Here is a 24,775-nt window from a genome sequence, read left to right on the forward strand (position 1 = left end):
GAGGGCAGAATCGCTCCCAGTTGAGAAGCACAAAATTAGAAGGCTGGAGGGAGACTGCGGAGTCCAAGCCACACAGCCCATCTGGCTAACCCCACCCCTGCCCCACAGTAGCCAGAAGCCATGGAGGAGGAGGAGGAGGCTTCCTGGGATGGCCTCCTGGAGGTGGCCCCAAGAGGTCAGGCCTTTGCTAGTGCACAGAAAGTCTTGCCCAGCCCCTGATAATCATTGCAATACTAATGGCTACAATTTATTGTTTACTCTGTGAATGGAAACTGGGGCCATCTTGTAAACGGGGCCATCTCTTGGACTCTCCCAACCCAGGCATTCTTGGCTGCCCCATCTTGCAGGAAATTCAGCCATAGAGAAGCCAAGTAGCCTGTGCAAGGTCATACACTAATAAGAAATGCGAAGGCAGGGTGATGGTTTATGATAAATCTTATCAGTGGAGCAGAGAGGTGCCAATCTGGGGGGAGCAAGGCAGCCCCCACGCGCACACTGTCTCCACAATATGTAATCCATCTATAAGTCTTAATCTTTGATGTTTCACCCCAGGCAAGGCTAAGGGTGACCCCACCTGCCACAGACCCAAAGCCCAACAGAGGCGTTCAGGGGGAGGGCACAGTCCCCCCAACCTCCATCAGCGACCACAAGCATCCGCAGTCAAACATGGAAGGAAAATCGTGGTTTTACTTACTACGCATCTTCAAGACAAATCCTGCAGGAACCGACCGCCCCCACCTCCCAAAACAGATGGCTCCTCCGGGGCTCCTAGCTCGGCCCCACTAGGAGCCCTCCCAGTTCATGCAAGGGTTCTGGCGAATGGGACCTGCACGGAATCGGAAGGGAGGCTTCGGACAGAAACTGAGGAAGGGTCGCCGAGGGCGGGACGGGGGAGAGGCAGGGTCTTCCCGCTGCTTGTTTACCGGCTCTGTCCCTTCCCCCGCCCAGTCTCTGCAAAAGCCTGGTCGCCAGGCCCGGCTGGGGCGGGCGAGTGGGATGGAAGGAGATGCTACTAATGGCGTCTGGGGGGCCTCGTCCCCACGGCCGGGGGTCGCGGGGCACCGGGCTCCGGCGCGCCCCAGCCCCCGGGGGTCTCCAGGCGGCAGGAGAGGGAGATCCTTCCATCCCCGCACCCTCCGTCCCGGGGCGGGACCAGGGGGCGGAGCGGGCCGGTGACCGGCCGTGACGCGAGCCCCGCCCGCTCATATAGAGGCGCCCCGGGGGCGCAGGGACCGTGCTTCGCCGCCGCGGCCGCCGCGTCCACCTCCCGCCCCGCCGCCGCAGTTGCAGCACCAGCGCCACCGCTGCCGCGTTCACCGTCAGCGCCACCGCCATGCGGGAGATCGTGCACCTGCAGGCCGGCCAGTGCGGCAACCAGATCGGAGCCAAGGTGCGCGGGCGGGCGGGCCCGGGGAGGCGGCAGAGGGATGCGGAGCCGGGTCCACCGAGCTCTGCAGAGCTAGTCCACCACTGGCCTTTGGGGGAACGGGGTCCCCCAGGAGGCTAGCCCCCCGGGGACGGTGGGGGAGGGGCGCGAGGGACAGGGCCAAGCTGGGAACAAAGAGGCTGATGGGGGTGGGGCCAAGCCTTCTGTCTGCTTGCCACAGCTGGCTTCACAGCTGGCCCACTGTCCCCTCCACACGCACAAAGAGACCCCGCCCCTCCCCGCGGCAGCAGCCACGGAGCTCTGACACCAGCCCGCAAGGCTGGGGTGGTGACTTGGCTTCACCCCGCCCCCACCTCTCCCTTCTTGCTGCCTCATCCCTGCCTCCCCACTAAGCCTCTGGGTCCCCAGTCACCTTGCTGGGGGACAGGTGGCTGCTGGGGAGGTAGTTGGGGAATGGGGATCCTAAGCCCAGAAGATGGAGGTCAGGGCACCTGCTGGCTGCTGATCTCTTGGTCCTTACGAACGCCACCCCTCCAGTTTTGGGAGGTGATCAGTGATGAGCATGGCATCGATCCCACCGGCACATACCATGGGGACAGTGACCTGCAGCTGGAGAGAATCAACGTGTACTACAATGAGGCCACAGGTACGAGGCAGGGGGCACCTGCAGGAGCCCGGGCAGGGTGGAGGACAGGAGGAGTGGGGAAGAACTGGGAGGGGACAGAATGCTGGTTCCTGGCACCGACCAATCTGCTCTCCATCTGCTTCCCTGCAGGAGGAAATTATGTCCCCAGAGCTGTGCTGGTGGACCTGGAGCCGGGCACCATGGACTCTGTCCGCTCTGGCCCCTTCGGCCAGATCTTTCGGCCGGACAACTTTGTGTTTGGTGAGTCACAGACATGGGACACAGGCAGGGAAGCCCCCCTGACCTTTTCACTTGCACATGCTTGGTGAAAATTCACCACCTAGCATCTAGACTCAACGGGGACCACAAGGACCCAGAGCCCAGTGGGGAAGGCAGACACACAGGCCACTGTGGAAGCCCAGGGGAGGCTTCTGGGGGGAGATGCCGGGTAGAGAAGTCTTCCCGGAGGATGTGGCATTTTAATTTAACTGTATGGACCTGAGCCAGATTGCAAATCCTACCTCTGCATTTGGCAAATACTTATGAACGCATACTGTGTCCCGGGCCCTCCTGTATCCCCTGAGGATGCAGCCAACAACAAAACAAAGCTTTCTGTCCCCCTACCCCACACCTGGAGCTGACATCCTGGTGGAGGGAGATGGGAAGATAAATAAATGGGAAGAGAAAATAAATAAGTCAAACTTAACCACTGACTGGGTCAGCTGGATGATTTTTGGACAGGCTCTTCAATCTCTCTGTGCCTCAGTCTCTCCAACTTTAATCCAGGATTCATGGGATCGTGAGGCTTAAAGCCATTCGTCTGTATAAAGAACTTAGAACAATGCCTAGCACAGAGGAGAGGATGAATAAGCATTTGATGTTGTTGTTGTTGCTGTAATTACCATTATCAGTATTAATATCTGCAGCCCAAAAGATGAGTAGGGCTTGGGCTGACCAAAGGGCACTGACGGGAGGACAGATGTGAAAGGCAGGGGGAACAGCATATGCGAAGACAACGAGCACATCTGCAGCACTCAGATCCAAGGGGCATGCACACGCTGTGAACAGCCTTCTGGGAAACCTTTCCTGGTTCCTCTAGGTCAAGCTAAAGGCACACCCCCCACCTGACCTCAGGGCCCAGGCTCCTCCTCCCCCAGCACCTCTGCCCTTTAGGGCACCGTCATTTAGTCTGGAGTCTAGGGCGTGACAGGACAAGTTGTGTGACCTTAGACAAGTGACTTCCCCTCTTTGGTCTATGCAAAGTTTGAGCAAAACAATGATGATTCTGTGTGGGTATGGCACACAATAGGTCCTCAAGAAATGGCTGTGGAAAGACTAAATGAGGTTGGCCAAAGGATGTGAGAGATTCTAGGATGACCATGGGTGACTTCAGTCGGGCCAAAGATTCCATGACCTCGGGAGGCAGGGCAGGGGAAGTGGTAGTCAAAGTGTGGACTCAGGAGCCAGACCACCTGGTTCAAATAATATTCTCCCAGAGGAGATGACATTGAACAGAGACCCAAAGGAAGAGCCAGTCATGAGAGTGCCTGCGGGGAGAGAATCCCAGGCAGAGGGAACAGCACGCATGAAGGCCTTGGGGCAGGAGCAGGCCTGGTGTGTTGGAGGATGAGTGAGAAGGCCCATGTGGCCGGAGCAGAGCGAGGGGGAGAGAGGGAGGAGGTGAGGGCAGGGAAGTGAGGTGATTTGTGCAGGGCCTGTGGGCCGCGGGGAGGACGTGGGCTTTCACCCCGAGGGCGGTGGGAGCCCTGGAGGGCTGTGGGCAGAGGAGGGGCGGGGCCTGACTCCGGCGCTCACGGGCGCCCTCTGGCGGCTGCAAGGAGAACAGACTGGGGGCTGTCACTGGGGGGACCAGAGCAAAAGTGGCTGTACCCATCCAGATGGGCAGTGAGGGGACTGGACCAGGGTGGAAACAGAAGAGGAGGCAAGAAGAAATGTTACCTGTTCACAAAAATACCAGCCAACATTTGGATCCTAATCCTTGTTCTCTGGAGCTTACATTCACCTGTGAGATCATAGACAATAAACATGATCAATTTAAAACAAAACAAAACGAAACAAAACAAAACGGGTTTGTCAGTGCTGTGGAGAAAAATGAAGCATGAGAGACAATTAGAAATGGAGAAGGTTTGCAGTCGTATAGCGTGATCAGGCAGGGCCTCACTGAGGGTGACCTTCCCAAAGGAGGTGAAAGAGTGAGTTACGTGGGTATCTGAGGAAACGGCATTTCAGCAAGGGGAAAGCATATGCCAAGGTCCTGAGGCAGGACCATGCCTGGTGTGTTGGAGGAGCAGTGAGGAGCCGATGTGGCTGGAGCAGAGTGAATGAGAGAGGGAGAAACAGAGACAGAGACAGAGAGAGAGAGAGAGGAGGGGAGGACAGGGAAGGGAGGGGAGGACTTGGGCTTCTACTGAAAGATGGAAGGACTGGGGTGATTTTGAGCTAAGGTGGGACACACTTTGACTGAGGCTTTATCAGGATCCATCTGGCTGCCGGGTGAAGGGATGCCAAGGGAACAATTCACCGTCATCATTTTGTCATTATTATTCTTCACCTACTACGATGGCTTGGGGGTAGGGCTGAGGGTGGCTCTCCCTGTAATACCTGGGTGTCCCCTCCCTTACCCCTTCAGGCCAGTCCGGAGCCGGCAACAACTGGGCCAAGGGCCACTACACAGAGGGCGCCGAGCTGGTGGACGCCGTCCTGGACGTGGTCCGGAAGGAGGCCGAGAGCTGTGACTGCCTGCAGGGCTTCCAGCTGACCCACTCACTGGGGGGTGGCACGGGCTCTGGGATGGGGACCCTTCTCATCAGCAAGATCCGCGAGGAGTTCCCGGACCGGATCATGAACACCTTCAGCGTGGTACCGTCGCCCAAGGTGTCGGACACGGTGGTGGAGCCCTACAACGCCACCCTGTCCGTGCACCAGCTGGTGGAGAACACGGATGAGACGTACTGCATCGACAACGAGGCGCTGTACGACATCTGCTTCCGCACCCTCAAGCTGACCACGCCCACCTACGGGGACCTCAACCACCTGGTGTCGGCCACCATGAGCGGCGTCACCACCTGCCTGCGCTTCCCGGGCCAGCTCAACGCCGACCTGCGCAAGCTGGCCGTGAACATGGTGCCCTTCCCGCGCCTGCACTTCTTCATGCCGGGCTTCGCGCCGCTCACCAGCCGGGGCAGCCAGCAGTACCGCGCGCTCACGGTGCCCGAGCTCACCCAGCAGATGTTCGACGCCAAGAACATGATGGCCGCCTGCGACCCGCGCCACGGCCGCTACCTGACCGTGGCCGCCGTCTTCCGGGGCCGCATGTCCATGAAGGAGGTGGACGAGCAGATGCTCAGCGTGCAGAGCAAGAACAGCAGCTACTTCGTGGAGTGGATCCCCAACAACGTGAAGACGGCCGTGTGCGACATCCCGCCGCGCGGCCTGAAGATGGCCGCCACCTTCATCGGCAACAGCACGGCCATCCAGGAGCTGTTCAAGCGCATCTCCGAGCAGTTCACCGCCATGTTCCGGCGCAAGGCCTTCCTGCACTGGTACACGGGCGAGGGCATGGACGAGATGGAGTTCACCGAGGCCGAGAGCAACATGAACGACCTGGTGTCCGAGTACCAGCAGTACCAGGACGCCACGGCGGAGGAGGGCGAGTTCGAGGAGGAGGCCGAGGAGGAGGTGGCCTAGGCCCACCTCTATCACTTCATGCCCCCCCCACTAGGCTGCTGACCTCTGAGCCCCAAGAACTCCCGGCCAACCCCTCCCCACCCAGCACCCCCCTTCCCCTCCAAGCCTGACTCACCTCTGACCCTATAATGTTGCACCTCTTCCTCTGGCCAACCTTTGACCCTGGAGCCCCACTTTATCTCTAACCCCCCTGACTCTTCCAACTTGGACACCCCCAGGAGCCCTGCTTCACCTCTGACCCCATAAGCCCCACCTATAACTCCATGAACCCTCCTTTACCCCTGACCCCCTGACCTCTCCACCTTTGACCTGCCCATGGGCCCCACCACTTCCCTAGACATAGAAGCCGTGGTTTATTTTGACCCCCACTCTGAGCCTGCCTTCACATCTGAATGTGCCTCACCTCACCTTTGACCCCACAAGCCCCACCCACCCTCTGACCCCACCTTCTCTCTGGACCCCATGAGCCCCCATTTCCTCCGGGAAATCACTCCCCTCGGCTCCTACCAACCTTGGCTTTCCCTGGGTGATGGAGGGCTGCCAGTGGGGAAGAGAGAAGCCCTGGAGCATGTGGGCAAGAGATGCTGTGCCCCGCCCTCCCCCCTCAATAAATTAATTGTCGTCCTGCTGTGTTTCTGCCTAGTGCATTTCCATCACACTGTGGGAGGCCGCATAAAGACTCCTCCCTGTGGCATGGAGGCGGGCACCAAAGGGACCTCAAATCTGGGGTGGGGAGTGGGGCAGAGATTTCAGAGTTAGACACACCAGGCTATGCCACTAACTCACCCTCTGGTGTTGAGTAAGCCGCATGCCCACTCTATGGACTCACCTCTAAAATGGGATCCTATGGTTTCCCCCGTTACCCCCACATGCCCCACCTCAGGGATGTTTGTGAGGCCTGGAGGGCACAGTTCCTGGCACTGGGTGGGCATTGAGTGATGGAGCCACTGCTCTTCTCTGTGGGGCATCTTGCAAGTGTGGAAAGCTGGCTGGGGAGTCTCAAGGGAAGGATGCTGGAGAGATAGCAGGCTGGACTAGTGCCCGAGGGGCAGTCCTTCCAGCGTGACAATCACTCACAGGTGGAGCGCCTTGATGGTCTCCTACATGTCTTGTCTCATAACCTCACACCAACCCAAAGTGTATCAGCTTTTGCCGAGTAACATGACTCTCCAAAACTGAGGGGCTTAAAACAACAGCAGTTATTTTGCTCCCGCCTCTGTGTTTTGGGCAGGAGTTGGCAAGGCACCTCACCTGTGCTCCCAGTGGCATCAGCTAGAGAACCCTCCTGGAGCCTGAGGGCACTCCTTTCAAGGTGGCGCACTCACATGGTTGCCAAGCTGATGCAGTCCATTGGCTGGAGACTCAGCAGGGGCGGGTAAAAGGAGGGTGTCAGGACTTCTCCATGATCTGCTTGGGCTTCCTCACAGCATGGTGTCTGGGTTCTCCAAAGAGCAAGCATCCCCAGAGAGCAAGGTGGAAAGCATTGCATTTTTTCTGACTTAACCTTAGAGGTCACTTGGTGTCTTGAGGACTCCTAGTGGAGGTGGTCACAAACACCTGTCCAGGTTCAAGAGGATGGGCTATGGATCCCACTTCTTGAGGGCCAAGTGGCACTAGAAGACCATGTGGGATGGAAGACATGGCTAAGGCCACCTTTGGAAATTACGATTTGCTAAAGTGTCTCACCCATGGTCCCATGGCTATGAAGCGGTGACCTGGGATTCCAACCCTGACAGTTTAAGTCTGGAACTCTGATTGCATTTTATCAGCCAGGGTTCTGTGTAGGGAATTGTTCAAGGCACATTAAGCAGAAAGGGATTTGATACTAGGATTTAGGGGTTTACAGCATCATTGTAGAGGCTGCAGGCCATTGCTTCTTAAACTTCAGTGTATGAAACATTCACCAGGAAAGCTTTGCTGAAACACGACTTCCTGAGTTCCAGCCTAGAGTTTCTGATTTGGTAAATTGGACAGTGGGGAGGGGGAAGACTTCATGGGTTTTTTTTAAGTTTTATTCTTGGTTGGGTTTTTTTGTGGGGGGGGGTAGTTAGGTTTATCTATTTATTTTAATAGAAGTACTGGGGATTGAACCCAGGACCCTGTGCGTGCTAAGCAAGCACTCTGCCACTGAGCTATACTCTCCCCAACTAAGACTGCATTTTTAACAAGCTCCCAAGTGATGTTGATGCTACTGCCTGTGAGAGCAGCTCTGGAATAGGCTGGACCACCACCCAGCAGCGGGGCTGCTTCCTCCGCCAGCGGAGAGTCAGGAGGCTGCTGCTGGAACTCCTGAGCTCAGAAATACCTCCCAACACCCACAAAGCTGCAGAGATAGGTCCACTAGAGCATGGAACAAAAATTAATTAAAATGAATATCAACTAAAGTTATTTTAAATAATTAAACACACACACAGAGTTCTGCCTCATTTCTACGTTCCAAATCTCTCCTGAGCATTTCTGTTGGTGGAACCTAATCTGCAGGCAGAACCGGAGCTGCAAAGAATTCTGGGAAATGCTTTTTCCCCTCCAGCTTCTGGTCCAGAGGAAGGCAACCCAGGAGGGAGAGAAACAGGGAGGGAGGGATGCTGAGAGCCAATCAACTATTTCTACCACACTGTTTGATGGACCACCAGACCTGGACAGGGCCCCAGCCCCCACCCTGGGTCCCACCGCAGCCAGGAGGGATGAGAAACGTGGGAAGGCAGCCTGGAATGCCCAGCCTGCAGCATGCCAGCAGGCCCAGCACAGCCCTGGGTGGCTGTGAGCCGGGCTGTCTTTATCATCTCAAACCCAACGTGGCCCCAAAAGAACTCCCTCTTCTGCCCCCCAAAATCCCCTTTCCCTTTTGCTCAAACCCCACATCTAGAAGTCAACATTGATTCCTTGTTTTCTAGACCCAAGACATTCTTGTTTTGCTGAGTCCAGTTGTCTCTGATGCCAAAAATGTATCCTGAGTGTGACCTCTCCTCTCCATTTGTCTGTACTCTGGTCTAAGCCACTATTGCCGCTCACCCAGACAGTCTCCCCATCACCTCCCTGGACTCCCTGCTGCCGCCCCTGCCCTCTGCAGTGTGCACTGTCCTCCCACAACACCCAGAGAGGAGCCTTTCCATGCACTTAAGAACCCTCCCTCACGTGACGCCTATCTTACTCAGACTGAAACCCAAGCTCTCACCTTGGTCTCCACTCATTGCTGACTACATCCTCGCCACCCTCCCACTCACTTAATTAAGCTGAAACTTAATTAAGCAGTGACCTTGATGTGCTTAATCATATCAAGCTCGATTCAACCTCAGGGCCTTTGCACCTGCCCTTCCTGCTCCTTCTTTCCCCAGAGGCGCACAAGGCAGGCCCTTTCTCATTTACAGGTTGCAGTTCAAAGATGCCTCCTCAGAGCAGCCTTCCCTGGTGACTCTAAATTAGCACCCAGTCGTTCTCTGTCCATTATCTCATTCCATTTTCCTAATAGTACCTATTGTTAACTCAAATCTTCTCATCTATTTATATACTTGTTTCTTTTGTCTATCCCCTTCCCTCCCCACTGGAATGTCAGCTTCATGAGGACAGGAACCTTGTCCACCTTGGTCACCCCATGCGTAGAACAGCTTATACAACTCAGGCCCTCAGTAATTATTTGGTGAAAGAACAAGCAAGTGAATCAATGAGACTTCACAACGCACTGTGACATGTTTTGTTTTCCTCCTTTTTAAGTGAGAAGACAAGGAAGCAGGGAGGGTGGAAGGTGGCCTCTAAGACTGCCCTCAGTGGTGCCTGTCCCCCACTTCATGCCCTGTGTGATCCCCTCCCACTGAGTGTGGGCTGGATCTGGCGATTGCTTCTGGCAAACAGGATATGGTAAAGGCAATGGGATGTCACTTCTGAGACCAAGTTACAGAGGACTGTGACTTCCGTCTCAGTGAAATCTCTGTTGCCTTCTCAGCTTGCTTGCTTTGGGGAAGCAAGTAGCATGTTGGGAATGTCCACATGGCAAAGAACGGAGGGCAGCCTCTGGCCAACAACCAGCAAGGAACTGAGGCCCTCAGTCCGCAATGAACAGAATCCTGCCAACAGCCACCTCATGAGCTTGGAAGCAGACCCTTTTTTCAGTCAGGCTGTGAGATGAGACCACAGCCCAACAGACACCTTATTCCGGCTGAGAGACTTCTGCAGGACAGGGCCAGACTAAGCTGTGTCCAGAATCCTGGCCCCCACAGAGGCGATCAAATAATACATGTGTGTTCTTTTAAGCCACTAACTTAAGGGTGATAGGTTACATGGCAATAAATAGTGAATACAGAGAGGTCAAATGACTTGCCTAACGTCGCACAGGCATCAAAAAACTAAGCTGGGTTTTGAACTCAAGTCTCTCTGACTTTAAAATCATTCTGCTTACCTGACCTGACTCCCATAATAATAGAACATATTGAGAACTTGATTCAGACCTGACCACACAGTAATATTTCAGATGCATTCTCTCATTGAACCTTCACAGATTTTCTGAGACAGGCCCCATGTTTACTCGTGATACAGACGCAGAAACAGGGACAGGGAGCATCCCACTCTGAGGGCTCACATCAGGGCTGCGGGCTCTTCTTTTATCTCCGCCTCACAGGCTTGCCATTGGATTGCCTTGAAGCGAATTTCAGAAATGAAGAAGGATTCGGGATATCTCTGCAAATGCTATGCCTGACTTTGTCTGTTTGAGCTGATGACAGAATACTGTAGATCGGGTTGCTTATAAGCAGCAGGCAACACTTATGTCTCACAGGTCTGGAGGGAGTTAAGTTTTATCATGTAAATTGAGGGTGAGAGGGGCACAAACATTTACTCTGCAGCAAGGCCCAAGAGTGTGAGAGGGGGAGAGGGCAGCCCTGAGGACTCTGCACCCCTGATCTCCAGCCTCGGCTAGGAGCCAGCTCCTCTTGGAGAGTAAGGGGGTGCTCAGCTACGGTCAGCCTCATTCACCTGTCTTGGCTGGAGGTTTTGGAGATGCGTGTGTGTGTCCACATGCTCGTGCACCTGCTCACCACCCCCCCCCCACCATGAGCATGGAAATACCTTGCACCCGAGGTCACATGGACGTGTACAGAATGAAAGTGCCCAGTCATCCACATCCTCACTCAGTCTGATGGACTGGACACAAATTCCACATGCACGTAGACACACCACACCATGCCAGGCCTCGCAAATGCACACCTAGCCCGCACAGACGTGCTCCCTCCCTTGCAGGAGGCCGAGGAGTCCTGCAGACTCTGCTGCATCTCGACTCTCTGAGTGTGTCTGGGGGATTTTGTGTGCATGCGCATGACCACAATTACCTGCATTGTGTCCTGCCTTTGTGCTCGCAAGTGTGTCTGTGTTTCTTTGTTTGTCAGAGTAACATCTGTCCGCCTGGATGTCTGTGTATTTTGGAGTCTGCAGCTCTGTTTAGGTGTTTCTGGCTATGTATCCCCATGCGTGTGACTATGGCTGGCGTGAATGTGACTTGTGGCTGGGCCCCTCTGTCCCTTTCTTACTGCTCTACCTACTGTTTGCTGGCTGTGCCTGTGTGTTAGCGCTCTGCATCTGTCATCTGGATGGACAAGGAGTGTTCCGTGTGTGCTGTTGGTTTGAGTCCATGGCTACGTTCTGCCTGTGTGACTCGGTGTCCGCCTGCTGTCTGTGACTGCTCTGACCTGTTTGTCTGTGTTGGTCACTTCCTGGCCGTGTGTGTTGTCTGTTTGTCTGGCCTGTGTTCTGACTGTTGTCTGCCCACCTTCCTGGTCCTCTCTCCACCTGTGTCCACTCTCCAGCCTGGCTCCCACTGGTGTCCTATGGGGAATGGCCAGCGCCGATGGACCAAAGGGAAAAGAGTTGAGGGAAGAGGAAGCATTTTAGGCAAACTGAATCCTTGGCTGCCACAGAGAGGGAAAGGCTTGCATGTGATGATGGGGACCAGACGTGGCCCAGCCTGGCAGGATGGGGCTGGGGGTCTGGCCTCCGAGCCTGCATCATCTATTGCCCACCCATCCTGCGGAAGGCTCAGAGGCAGGACGCCTGGGTCTCACACTGGGTGGGGGCAGGGGCCTTCCTCCGGGGACGTCACCCGTTAAACTTCCTCTCTCAGCCACACAGGAAGCTGAGCCGGCTCAGGGCCCAGCCCCAAGAAAGCACAGGCCCCCAGGACCCCTGGGGAAAGGGCCCCCCGCCGGGCCAGCCCTGAAGGGACCATGGGATCCACAGTCGAGTAAGAGCTGCCCCTTCTCCCATCCTCTGGACCAAGATTCCCAGGCAGGCCTGGGTTGGGGCCAACGGGACCGAGGCTGGGGCAGGCCCGGGAGGGACTGTGAGCCACAGGGGCAGGTGGCTGGATGCAGGGAGGACTCTCAGCTGGCCTACAGCACGGACTCCGCTCTCAGGCACACTCAGGCTACTCTTGGCCCCTCCAAGCTCTCTCTCTCTCTCTCTCTCTCTCTGCCTCTCCCCAGGGTCTGTATGACTAAGTTTGTAACCCTGATCCTGTGCCTCTTGGTGTATCTGAGTGATGGGGAACCTGGCTTCCGGGGGTCCCCAGGGTGGAGGGGGGACTCTGTGTGTCCATATGTGTGAGTGATTGATTGTGGGGGTCTTGCGTCAGCGTGAGGATGAAGGGATGAGGGTCCCCATGTCAGGGACAGTGTGTCTGTAGTCAGTCCCCATCTTCTTCCTCTGTCACCCTCTGGATCTCACTGTCTCTCTCCCTGAGCCCAGTCCCAGCATCCTCTACGTGGTGGATGGAGGCGGGGGACGGGGGAGGGAGGCAGAGACTGCAGGGTTCACAGAAGTACCAGGGCATGCCGCCCTCTTTCCTCTGATGAGAAACCTGGGTCAGTCCCCAGGGCCCACGAAGTCTCGCACACAGAGACACACAGGCAGTATCTCTTTCTCTCAAGACCACAGGGTGTTTGCACAGATACCCAGCGACCTGCATGGCCACACAAGAAAATGGGGATGTTATTCACCTGCACACTGGCATGACTGCACATACTCACAGTCTTACCTGATTCGTAGCCTGGACAGTCTCATCCTTTCAGGCAGACATGGAATAGAATTGCAAACACACACAGACACACACACACACATACACACACACACAGACGTGAAGACCCCACACAGACACAGAAGCAAGTCCCTGGACCCACTAAACCCTTTCCTGTCCACACAGAGGGGGTCCCCCTGCCGTGTTTGATTGGTTCTTCGAAGCAGCCTACCCTGCCTCCCTGCAGGAGGGTGAGTCAGGGGCATGGCGGGCTGGCGGGAAGGGGGGAGAAGGAGGGTGGGCCTGGGGCCCAGAATTTAGAAATCTGCTCTCTGTGCAGATCCCCCTATCCTGCGACAGTTCCCCCACGACTTCAGAGACCAGGTATGCCGGCTGGCTCCTTGCTTCCCCCTGGCCAGGGCCTGTCCCTCTGGGGAAGGGATCCTATGTCTTGGACCAGCGGTAGCTCAGGGGTGGGAGCCAACCTGAGTGGTCAAGCAGTGAGTGCTTCTCTCCATCCCCAGGAGGCTCTGCAGATGGTGCCTAAATTCTGCTTCCCTTTTGATGTGGAAAGGTATGGAAGGGAACAGACACCCAAGGACCCAGGAATTCAGACCTTTCGTGGGTGCCCAGGGTTCAAATGCCCAGAGACTCAGACATCAGTGACCATATACCCAGGGACCCTGAGACTCAGGGACCCAGTGACCCAGATACCCAGGGACTCAGACACTCAGACACCTGGGGACCCTGGCACCTAGTGACTTATACACACAGGAACTCATTTCCCCAGGGACTATGGGACCCAGGGGCTCAGGGATCCAGGGTCCGTGACAACCAGGAGCCTGTCCGGGCAGGGCCCCAGACTGGTGCAGACAGCACTAGGAGCATTGTTGGGGACATGGGGGAGGGTCAGGGGGGTGGGATGCCCAGGTCTCTCTGAGGCTCCTTCCTACCCCCAGGGAGCCCCCCAGCACCGCTGTGCAGCATTTCACTTTCGCCCTCACGGACCTGACCGGCACCCGGAGATTTGGCTTCTGCCGCCTACGGGCTGGTGCCCACAGCTGTCTCTGCATCCTCAGGTGGGGGACACGAGGGCCTGGGGTCTGAGAGCAGGAAGGGCCTCTGCCTAAGGACACTTCAGGGAACCCGTGCCCCCTCTCCGCAGCCACCTGCCTTGGTTCGAGGTGTTCTACAAGCTGCTGAACACAGTGGGGGACCTCCTGGCCCAGGACCAAGTGAGACCGGCCCCTCCACCGTTCCCACGGGGCCCCAGCCCCCTCCCCGCCAAGCCCCCAGCCTGGCTCAGAACTCCCAGGCCTCACCTGGGCTCCTTGGCCCCTCCCAGGCCACCCAGCCTGAGTCAAGGCCCTCAGAGTCCCCAACCCACTTTCTGGCTCAGACACCCCTTCCCTACCCAGGTCTCAGAGGTCGAGGAACTTCTTCTAAATCTGCTGCAGCAGCCGCTTCCTGGGACCCAGGACTCACTGGGGCTGGAGCTGGTGAGTAGCCCCTCTCTCCTGGGCATCGGACCTCAGGTGGATGGAAAGGCTTCACCCCAGCCCCGAGGACCACACACTACCCCTCTCCCCCAGGGCAGCGGAGGGACAATCTCCAACGCACAGGGCGTCCTGCCCCCCGCCCCAGGGAAGAGCCTGCCGGTAAGCAGAGCTGGGGGCTCTGGAAGGTTGGGTACCCAGATGAGGCCAACCCCCTGACTGATCCATCCCCCCTGCCAATCCCCCACCAGCTTTCCTGCTTTGTGGCCCCCGACTCTGGCCGCCTGCCATCCATTCCTGAGAACGTGAGTAGAGGCCTGGGAGGGAGTCTGGAGGCGGGAAGTGGTCCCGAAACCCAGCGGGGGCCGTCAGATCCTGCGGTCCCTCGCGTCCAGCTTTCCCCTCTGCTCTTCAGAGGAACCTAACGGAGCTGGTGGTGGCGGTGACCGACGAGAACATCGTGGGGCTGTTCGCCGCGCTGCTGGCCGAGCGAAGGATCTTGCTCATCTCCAGCAAGCTGAGCACCGTGAGGCGGGGCCGCCGGGCCGGGGTGGGGCCGAGGCCTGGCTTCGCCCCTGGGGGCGGGACAAACGGAGTGGATTCCAAGCTCTAACCCTACCAGGCCAGATCCGAGGGCAAAGCCCTGGCTCTGCCCCTTTGAAGGTCAGGGTTGAATTGAACCCTGGCTCCACTTTGAAGGCAGAATCAGAGGGGGTTGCGAGGTACCCTCTCTTCTTGGGGAGTGCTGAGTCCAGACTCCATCCACTATGGGCCGGAACAAGACTGACTCCGCCCATTTTGAGGGCCAGCTCTGGAGGGCTAAATTCTAGCTCCGCTCCTAGGGGGAAGGACGGGCGTAGGGGAGGAGGCTGAATGCTGGCTCCACGCCTAGGGATGCGGCCCAGGAGGCAACTCAATTCTAGCTCCGCCTCTTTGGGGTGGGGTCAATGGAGCTGAGTAGTTGCTCCACCCCTAGAGGCGGGACCAGGGCGGGCTCAGTCCTACTTCGACTTTCAGGGTGGGGTCAGTGGGCTGAATCACTGCCCTAACTCTAAGGAGAGACAGTCCCGAGGGTTGAATTATTAGCTTCGCCCCCTAGAGAGAGGGACTGGTACAAGCTGAGTCCTGGCTCCACCAGTCCTAAGCACCACAATTTGCGGAATTCTTGGTCTTCACCTGAAAGGGGTTTGAGTTTTTTACCTATCCACTAGCGGGTGGTAAATGGGGGCGGATGGAGATAGGAGACTGGGGACGTGGGGAATGAAGCCAGGAGAGCCACCGTCCCAGAGAGGGTCCTTGAAGCTGGGATCCAGGTCCTGACTCCACGGCCCCCCACCCGACCCCAGCTGACATCGTGCGTCCACGCGTCCTGCGCCCTCCTGCATCCCATGCACTGGGAGCACGTGCTGATCCCCACGCTGCCGCCGCATCTGCTGGACTACTGCTGGTGAGGGCCGGGAGCTGGGGAGAGACAGGGCTTGGGGAAGAGGCCTGGGGTCCTAGGGGCCTGGGGGCGGCGCCTGCATGACCAGCCCCCTCGGTCTCCGCAGCGCGCCCATGCCCTACCTCATCGGAGTGCACGCCAGTCTCGCCGAGGTGAGCGGGAGCAGACCTGGACTGCAGGGGCGGGTGGGGTTCCCCCTCCCTCTGCCTCCCCAGTTACCCTCCCCGGCCAAGGATCCCGGGCTCCGAGCAGCCATCCCCCTCCGACTCCCCAATGCAGAGAGTGCGGGAGAAAGCCCTGGAAGACGTCGTGATGATGAACGTGGACTCCAATACCCTGGAGACACCCTTCGACGACGTGCAGGAGCTGCCCCCAGAAGTGGTCAGCGTCACCCCCTTCCACCCTCCTGCCGCGTCTGGGAGGCGAGAGTCCACACCCACCTGCTCAGCGCTGCCCTTCTTGTCCTCCAGGTGTCCCTGCTGAGGCTGCGGCTAAGGAAAGTCGCGCTGGCCCCCGGGGAAGGGGTGTCACGTCTCTTCCTCAAAGCCCAGGCCCTGCTCTTCGGGGGATACCGTGATGCGCTCGTCTGCAGCCCGGTGAGCAGTGGGGACATGGAGGGAGAAGCCCCGTGGGCCCCTGAAGGATTCAGAATAATAATGACACCTAGCGTTTATGGGGTGCTGACTCTGTGCCTCCGTTTGCTTATCTATAAAATGGGATCCTAATAGTACCCACCCAAAAGGGTGGTGTGAGTCCATGAATGAGCATGGTAGTGCCTGGCACGTCGCGAGCACTGGGTAAATGCTAGATTCCACCGTTGCTATTATTATCTCATTTAATGCTCGCAACAACCTTATGAGACAGAGACTCTTACAGTTCCATTTTATACATGAGGAAACCAAAGCTGAGGCCAGCCCCACAGCGGGTGAGTGTTGAAGTCAGAACTTTGATCCAGTAACTTTCAACCCTGACCACGCCCTACCCCCGAGGTTTTCACTGCTATTCTATAAAAATGTGGTCGGGAGAGTCTATCGTTGGACAGTCTGATGTTCCTGTCGGCTCTGCCCTTAGAACACATCCAGAAGCTGCCTATTTCTCCCCTTCCTCTGTCTCCACCCTGTCCTGGTCCCCACTGATGCTCGCCTGGACCAGAGAGCCCCTCCACCACCATGAGTCCCCTCTCGCGGGCTCCCGCCCTTACGCTCCATAGTCTGTCCTCCCCGCAGCAGCCAGAGGTCACCTGGGAGTATCTGAGTCAGGCTCAGTCCGCCTCTGCCCACAGCCTTCCCAGGGCTCCCACCCAAGTCCTCCCTGCAGCCCATGAGGCCCTGCACGAGACCAGGCGCACAGAGGCTCTCTATCAACGTTTGCTACATAGGTGTATGGTAGAATAAGGAAGACAGAATACGGGATCCAGGGGAGCCGCGGGGAGCTTAGAACCCGGTCCTTCTTCCAGGGCCAACCTGTGACCTTCAATGAAGAAGCCTTCCTGGCGCAAAAACCCGGGGCGCCCCTGCAGGCCTTCCACCGCCGAGCTGTGCACCTGCAGCTCTTCAAACAGGTGCGCCCGAGCCCTGAGGGCGGGGCTGGGGCAGGAGGGGAGGGGCTACGGGCGCCAACGCCAGGTTCCCTGTGGGCGGAGCTGGAGCTAGAGGGGCGGACTCCTGGGTCCAATGGGAGGGTGCCTGGGCCCAATGGGCGGGGCTAGAATTGGCTCTGCCGGATCTCCCCAGCTCCAGGGCCTCACGGTAGCAAAGGCAGGACTGAATTCTTGGTTTCCTAAAGAAGGGAGCCCCTGACCTCAGTTCCTAAGAACAAGATCTACTTCTAGGTCCCTTAGATGATTGGGATGGAATCAAATTATTGCATCCCTTAAGCTGGAGCCTCGTGGGTCGAGAGTGCAGATCCCTGTCAGACTCCTTTTGTGGGGAAGAGAAGCAGGCTGGACTCTTGGGTCCTAGGGACGTTGGGGGAAAGTGGAGCCGGACTCTTGGGTTCTTGGGGGAAAGTGGGATGAACTCTGGGGTCCTTCGGTGAGGGCTGGCTTCTAGGGTCCCTGAAGGTGGAGTCGACCTCTTCCGGGTCACTGAGAGGAGGTGGGCCTATCTGGAGGGGCACAGTCCTACCTTCCCGCTCCTGTAAGGGCCGGGGTCTGGTCCCTGAAGACAGATGCTGACTTGGGGGGCAGGGCGGGACAGGGAGAGAATGGACCTCTGGCTTCCTGAGCTGGGCTCCAGACTCCTGGGTCCCAGGATTGGGTCCCCGGGGAGGGCAAGGATAGCTTCTGTCTGGAGGGTGAGCGGATCCTTGGTCCTCAAATTCAGACTTTCTGACCATTTTCCCCACCTGCAGTTCATCGAAGGCCGACTGGAGAAGCTTAACAAGGGAGAAGGCTTCTCAGACCTCTTTGAGCAGGAGATCACCAGCAGCGGGGCCACGTCAGGTGAGCTCTGCACCTTGTCCAGGAGCCCCCACCCCACCAGCGGCCCAGCCTGAGCCTGCCTGCCATGACCACACTCTCTTCTAACTCCAGGCGCCCTTCGCTCCTACCAGCTCTGGGCAGACAACCTCAAGGTAGTAACAGTGAACACTTTAGTGTTTATTACTGGATTAATGTAATCCCGCAACAGTCCCCACTATGCCATTTATAGACAGAGGTGAATAAATCAAGGCTCAGAGAGGGAGAGGGGCTTGTCCAGCACCACACAGCCTGGGTGTGCAGGTGGGGTATGGGATAACAGCTCCCCCGCCCCCACCATACCCAAGCCTCTCTCCCTGAATTTCTCTCCCCTGACTTTCTCTCCCCAGAAAGGTGGTGGTGCCCTCCTGCATTCCGTCAAGGCCAAGACCCAACCAGCCGTCAGAAACATGTACCGCTCGGTGAGGCTGGGCTGGACAGGACACTTTCCTGGGGTGACAGAAGCAGAAGACATTTTAATTCCAAGTTTAAAGTGCAAACTTGGAGGAAGAGGGTATAGCTCAAGTGATAGACTGGATGCTTAGCATCAGGAGGTCCTGGGTTCAATCCCCACTACCTCCTCCAAGAACAAATGAATAAGTAAACCTAATTACTACCCCCTCAAACAAACAAACAAACAAACGAACAGTAAAACGCAAACTTTATCAGAACTGAACCAGCAGTTAAACCAGTTACAATGTCTCCTAATTTTATTTTCCATTTACCATGTTCATTCATTTCTGTCAGATCATTTCTTTTCTATTTAAAATTGACCACCAAGATTCTTTGGCAAACATCTTTTGTCCTTCTCAGACGTAACCCCAGCTTCTGCCCTTGTGTTGTATATATTTCCTCCCAAGCCCCAAAGTTTCCCAGGACCAACTCGTGTAGCTCCAAATTGTCCATTCAATTTTATTCTTTGCTTGACTTTTGAACACTGACACATTTTTACGACATTCTGTTTTTGCCACTCCCCATTTCCTTTGGGGGTTATTTCCTCCAGAAATATTCCTCTTGTATTAGGCAACGGGGCAAGCTTGTACTGACTTCTTAGGTGGTACATGGGGGATCTGAATATATTTTGAGACACATGAGCAGATAACAAGACGAAGCTCTCCTCGGGGATGGAGGGCTGAGTTCTCAAACGTCCAGGGTCAAATCACTCAAGTCTAATTCTCTTTTGGCTCCTCCTTAGGCGAAGAGTGGCTTGAAGGGTGTGCAGAGCCTTCTGATGTACAAGGTAAAGCCAGTGGCCAATGCCAGGGGGCCGTGGGGGAAGGGGGTCCTGGCTCACCCACCCTCTTCCTAGGATGGGGACTCTGGTCTGCAGAGGGGGGGCTCCCTGAGGGCCCCTTCCCTCACCAGCCGCTCAGACCGCCTGCAGCAGCGCCTGCCTATCACCCAGCACTTTGGACAGGTGAGAAGGCCCCCACCCCCAATGTGCACACCTGGATCTATCACCAAGTCCTCTTCCCATCCCCAGTCTCCATTCAGACATTTCGCCTACCCCACAAATTGGTGCCCACTTCATACTTACTCTCCTGCACACACATTCCTGAGGCCCCATCCCACTCAATCTGTCCTTTGCAGAACCGGCCCCTTCGCCCCAGCAGGAGACTCCAGCTAGAAGAGAAGCCTCCTGAGTCCCTGAGGGAGGGGTAAGGCTCAAAGGCAAGAAGAGGGTGCGATGCTGGAAATGAGATCCAGGACTGATCAGGAGGATGGCCCCAACCTCCAGACCCTTCAGAGCGGCCAGTCTGGGGCAGATATCTGAGGCTGCCCATCTTCACCCAGGACACCCACTCTGAGCCCTAAGGATGCCCAGGATCCGTGGGCAGAGGAGGCTCTGGATGGCAGCTTCCTGGGGTCCGGAGAAGAACTGGATTTGCTGAGCGAGATTCTGGACAGTCTGAGCACGAGAGCCACGAGGACCAGCAGCCTGCGGCCCAGCCAGAGTTTAGACTGCTGCCACAGAGGGGACCTGGACAGCTGTTTCAGCCTGGTGAGCGCCCCCTAGTCCTTACTAGGGGGGATATCCGACTTCCAGCCCCTCCTTCCTCTAAAGGCTAGCAACTTGCCCCTCTCCCCGTCTCCACACAGCCCGACATATCAGGAAGACCAAGATGGCAAGCAGACGATGAGAAACTGCCAGACCCCCAGCCCCTGTCCCTGCCTGTCAGCCTGCCATCTCTGCAACGCCCCCAGCCTTCGGATGCCACAAGCGCCTCAAATCACCCCACTTCCCAGCTGCCCTCAGAGGCCAGCCAAGATGTCATTTCTCCATCCCAGTCTTCAACAACTTCTGCAGACCCAGGCAGCCAAGGGGACCCCCAATACTCTCTCATGGAGCCCCACTCTCTAATCCTACATCTCTCCCCTCCCCACTGGGCAACTAAAGACCCCACAGCTCAGGAGACCCCTTGCTCCCAGCTCTCCGCAGTACCCACCCTGCCCAGCCCTCCAGAAAGCCCCCAGCTTCTGGTCCCCATGAACCCAAATCTGGAAATTACCTGGACATCCCAACCCCTTGATTCTTTCTCAGATCCTGGTGCCACAGAGAACCCCAGAGCCCAGCCTTCCAAGGGCCTGCTAGCACAGTCTGCTCCCCTCCAGCCCCATGAAGAGCCCGGAGCCCCCATGTCCCCCACTGCACCTGCTCACAACTGTCAGGAGTCCCAGGCCAGGAACCGGCCCACAGTCGCTGAGCTTAAAAAGTGTTTTGAAGGTTAAGGATCAGGGGTATGGAGGAGACTCCAGTCCCTCAATAAAGCTGCAGAACCAAAAAGCTGGTTTTTCCTGGTGGGTTTATCTGGGAACCCTCTGTTCGGAAACCTACCGCCATCCACAGCCTTCCCTCCACAAGGCAGCCTCCAGCTAGCTCCTAGGTGCAGCTAAAAGCCCCTCCCTTCCAGGAAGCCCTCCCAGCCCCTAAGAGACTTTACAATTCATCTCTCAACAGCCTACAAGCCCTGCATGTGTCTCCTCCACCTAGGCTAGTCCCTGCCCCCACCAGCTCACGAAAAGGTTTATAACACCGCACAAGTGAGCAGCCTTGCCCTCCCTTGTCCTCAAGGGCAAAGTCTCTGAAGCATCTTCTTCCCTCCTAGTCCTAAGCACTGGGTGGGTTTGGCTTCCCAGAGAGGGCTCTGCTTCCCCTCAAGTTCACACAGCCAGGAAGGGTGCTGGATAGAGGAAGGGAACCTAGATGGGCAGGCAGCCCCGCACTGTCTCCTTGGAGTCCTGGGGAGCCCGGGCCTCAGCTGCATGGGAGAACTGAAAGGAAAGGAGAGGGGGGTGGTCGGGCCTTGATGGCAGGGGGACAGATGGCCTAGCCAAGATGATGCAGCAAGCGGGGAGGTGGGTCCCCAGCCCCGGCACCCCAACTGCAGGCGGAATCAAGCAGAGGCGGCATGCTTCGTGGGGCCCGCCCAGCAGGTGCCCCGCAGCCGCCCCCAAGTCCTCCTGAATCATCAGAGGCTGGTGTCTCGGTGGCGGTGGCCGAGTGTGAGCGAGCGCCGGGCAGTCCTGGGCAGTGGTGGTGGCTGCAGCCAGCCCCAGCATTCAGATGAGCCGCTCCTCAGGCGGCAGCTTGAGGTTGGGGGGTGGTGGAGCTCGGGCACCCACCTGCTCCTCACTGCTGGGCCGGTAGGTGCCCTCCGTCTGCCGTTTCTCCCGAAGCTTCCGTACCAGCAGTACCAGGCCCACGGCCAGGAGTAGGGCAGCCAGGAGGGAGAAGACCACGATGATGGCAGTGGTGGCCTCCTGGGACTGCAGGAAAGGGGACTGGTGTGACCCACTCAGACCTGGGGAACCTGTCCATCCCCACCTGAGAAGCACCTGGGGATCCTAATCCCCTTCTCGCACACCTGCCACTTTCAGTAATTCGGTTCCTCCAACCAGGATCCCCGTCCAGCATATCTGGGGCTCCCAGGCTCCCCCACCTGCCACTTCCGGGCTCCTAGCTCCCCCTTCCCCCAGCCTGAGGCACATATGGGGCTCCTGATCCCCTACACTTGCCATGCATGGTTTTCCTGCCACCCCCTTCCTGGGGTTCTTGGTCTCCCCATTTGTGAGTTGCTATCCTGGTCTCTCCTACGCCTGCCCCCCCAACCCTACCTGCCACCTCTGAGAGTCTGGCCCATCCCACTCCTCCTACATGTGGGACTCCCAAACAACATCCCTGCTACCCTCCTCCCACATATACCCCAACTCACCAGGGCCCCATTGGCGCCGGAACTGGGGCCAGAGGGCGAAATGGTACTGTTCCCACTTACATGGGGGTCCGGTGCTGTGGGAACAGTGGGGGCGGGCAGAGGGGAGAGAAGATAAATGAATCCCCATCTACCTTTCTCATTTCGACATATCTGCTTCTTCCTTGGGCAAACCCCCCGCATTAGCACTCCACCCTTCCAAGTCTTCCATTCTGTCGGTGCCCTCCACGCAGGGGCTGGCCAAGGTTTTGCTACTCTGGCCAGGGAGTTAGCAGTTGGCACAGAGTTGTTGCAGGGTTGGGGGCTGTTATAATGGATGCATGGACGGTATCCGGAAGCTCAACCCTCCTCCCACCCCCAGCCTCACCTCTCTGGCCCTCCCTCTGCCCTTAAGGATCTGGGCGGATCCAGTATTTCCCTAGAGTATCTGAGTCACACCTCCCCCCAGGCTCTCGAAACTGGAATACAAGGCTGAAAGGCTGAGTCCACACCTATGGCCAGCCTGGTCAGCCTAGGCTTGGAGCCCCAGGCAGGCCTCCTCCTGGCTCCCAGCTCCCCAAAACTCCTCAACCATACTGAGATTCAGGCACTGCAGGCCTCCTCTCTCTGCAGCTCACAATGCCACCCAACTCAGGAATTCTCCTAGACTTGGATCATCCAAAGAAGAGCTCAGAAATTCTAACTCCCCAGCCCAGATCCTGTAGACTCCTGCCCTCGGGCAGCCCATGCCCACTCCTGGGTTCTTGACCTGTGTCCCAGGCACCCAGTGCTTCTAAGCTCCGACCCCCAGCGCCCCGGCCGGTACCTACTTTGCCCCCAGACCCGGCCCCAGCGGGCCAGCAGCAGCGGCAGGCCGAGCGCCAGGAGCAGCCCCAGGCCAGGACTCGCCATGAGCCGGGCGACGAGCTGGTGGCACTGGGGACAGGGCTTCTCGAGCGCGCCGCTCCTACCGCATCTCCAGCCGGGGATACCTTCGACCCGGCACCTGGGGGCAGGAGAAGGAGAAAGGCCGGGACGTGGGGGAGGGGGCTGGACCCGGGAGCAGGCCCAGGGGAGGGGCGACCTGCGCCGGGCACCCGGGAGTCCCGCCCCGCCCCCGCCGCCAGAGGTCAGAGATTAAAGATTAACTTGGGGCGGCGCGTTCCTGGGAGGGGGAAAGGGTCGGGGAAGGGGGAGGGGGAGGGGGCAGCAGGCCCAGCCGTGTGACCTCCCTCCCTACCTGGCCCAGGCGTCTCCGATCTCGCTGAGTCCCGGTCCCGGTCCTTCGCCCGAACTTTCGGTGCCTCGGTCAGTAGCTCGGTGGGACTCTTCCAGCTCCGCCCGCTCACGTGACCCGGAAAGTTTAGTCACTCACCTGGGAGGGGAGCACACTTCCGGCTTGTGCACCTGAGCCTAGATGAGAAGGCGGGGCCAACGGGAGGCGGGGCCGCGCCGCGAACGCACCTGTAACGAGAACCCAATCCTGTAATGCAGAGGATTAAAAACGGGCGGAAGCGCGCAGGTGTAAAACGTGCCTCCCATCTGTATTGAGAGCATGCCTGTTGGATCGGACAGGTGTGGGGACACACGGGGCATGGAGACACCGGTTTAGGAGGCACTCCTGTCTGAGGCAGACCGGGATGGGGAGCCTCAAATGAAAAACACTTGTGTAGGGCACACCTGCATGCGAGCAAACGTGTATAAAAGGCATCTGCACGGATGTGTGAGAACACCTATGGGAGACATCGGCTTTGAATCACATCTGTTTGGAGTATAGCTGAAATAGAAACATACCTGTGTGGAACAGCTGTATAGAACACACCTGCAATATAACACACGCCTGGCTGAGGCGGTTTGGTGGAGGGTACATCTGTTTTTGAATCGCATCTGCAAGGCTCACCTATGAAATGAACAACACTTGCATGAGGAATTCCTGTATGGAAAGGCACTGGACACACTTGTATGAGACCGACACTCTTGCAGTGAAGTACACTTGGGGGGACCCAGTTATAAGGAGACAGACCCAAATGGGTGAATACTTAAATGGAACACACCTGTGGTGCGGAAGGCTGTATAACGCATTCCTGGGTGAGGAAACACCTGTTGAGAAATATATCTGTGAGGTGAAGGAAACAACCTTGTATGAGGAACATCTGCATAAAACTGAGCTCAAATGAGAGGAAAACCTCAGAACACCTGCATGAGGCACTCACATCGAAGCACATGGGGGCGCGTGTGTATTGAGGTCCACCTATCAGGGATGTATTTGTGAAAAAACACTTGTTTGGGGCTTCTCCGTGGGAAAATATCTGTATCTCTCATATTGTAGGGCACCTGCAAGGACCACCTGTGAATGAAAACATCTGGGAGGGGACCCTCTGTAAGAGGCTCGTCTGTCTGAGACACACCTGTTTGAGCACACCTGTCTGGACAGAAGCTGAGTGGAACCGTATGAACCTTCAACGGCTGT

At 57.2% G+C, this 24,775-nt stretch overlaps 3 protein-coding genes across 5 annotated transcripts; 2 read left to right on the top strand and 1 right to left on the bottom strand.

Moving 5' to 3' along the window:
• The first annotated feature begins 1,225 nt into the window (after positions 1-1,225).
• Positions 1,226-6,352, top strand: TUBB4A (tubulin beta 4A class IVa). The gene is made up of 4 exons (XM_015240908.3): positions 1,226-1,390; positions 1,925-2,033; positions 2,163-2,273; positions 4,663-6,352. The coding sequence occupies exons 1-4, from the start codon at positions 1,334-1,336 to the stop codon at positions 5,718-5,720; spliced, it is 1,335 nt and encodes a 444-aa protein (XP_015096394.3). The 5' UTR covers positions 1,226-1,333; the 3' UTR covers positions 5,721-6,352.
• Positions 6,353-11,831: 5,479 nt separating this feature from the next.
• Positions 11,832-20,851, top strand: DENND1C (DENN domain containing 1C). 3 transcript variants are annotated; one of them, XM_006206350.4, is made up of 23 exons: positions 11,832-11,946; positions 12,904-12,968; positions 13,058-13,101; positions 13,242-13,291; positions 13,677-13,796; positions 13,883-13,952; positions 14,136-14,216; positions 14,310-14,375; positions 14,465-14,518; positions 14,629-14,739; positions 15,560-15,660; positions 15,764-15,809; positions 15,937-16,038; positions 16,128-16,253; positions 17,114-17,218; positions 18,010-18,100; positions 18,191-18,231; positions 18,466-18,537; positions 19,311-19,355; positions 19,425-19,532; positions 19,706-19,773; positions 19,910-20,117; positions 20,216-20,851. In XM_006206350.4, exons 1-23 carry the CDS (start codon positions 11,930-11,932, stop codon positions 20,843-20,845), a joined length of 2,421 nt encoding a protein of 806 aa, XP_006206412.1. In that variant the 5' UTR covers positions 11,832-11,929; the 3' UTR covers positions 20,846-20,851. The 3 variants fall into 3 exon arrangements, with proteins under 3 accessions (XP_006206412.1, XP_015096600.1, XP_072803939.1); XM_015241114.3 differs by having other exon boundaries at positions 14,136-14,375; XM_072947838.1 differs by lacking the exon at positions 15,937-16,038.
• A 384-nt stretch (positions 20,852-21,235) lies between these two features.
• On the bottom strand, positions 21,236-23,693 carry CRB3 (crumbs cell polarity complex component 3). Its single transcript, XM_006206533.4, has 5 exons — positions 23,546-23,693; positions 23,136-23,311; positions 22,330-22,403; positions 21,740-21,883; positions 21,236-21,388 (listed from the first exon to the last, which is right to left on the bottom strand). Exons 2-5 carry the CDS (start codon positions 23,215-23,217, stop codon positions 21,317-21,319), a joined length of 372 nt encoding a protein of 123 aa, XP_006206595.1. The 5' UTR covers positions 23,218-23,311; positions 23,546-23,693; the 3' UTR covers positions 21,236-21,316.
• Between the last annotated feature and the right edge of the window lie 1,082 nt (positions 23,694-24,775).

The sequence above is a fragment of the Vicugna pacos genome, chromosome 22 (genome assembly GCF_048564905.1).
Source record: "Vicugna pacos chromosome 22, VicPac4, whole genome shotgun sequence".
Classification (NCBI taxonomy): Eukaryota; Metazoa; Chordata; class Mammalia; order Artiodactyla; family Camelidae; genus Vicugna; species Vicugna pacos.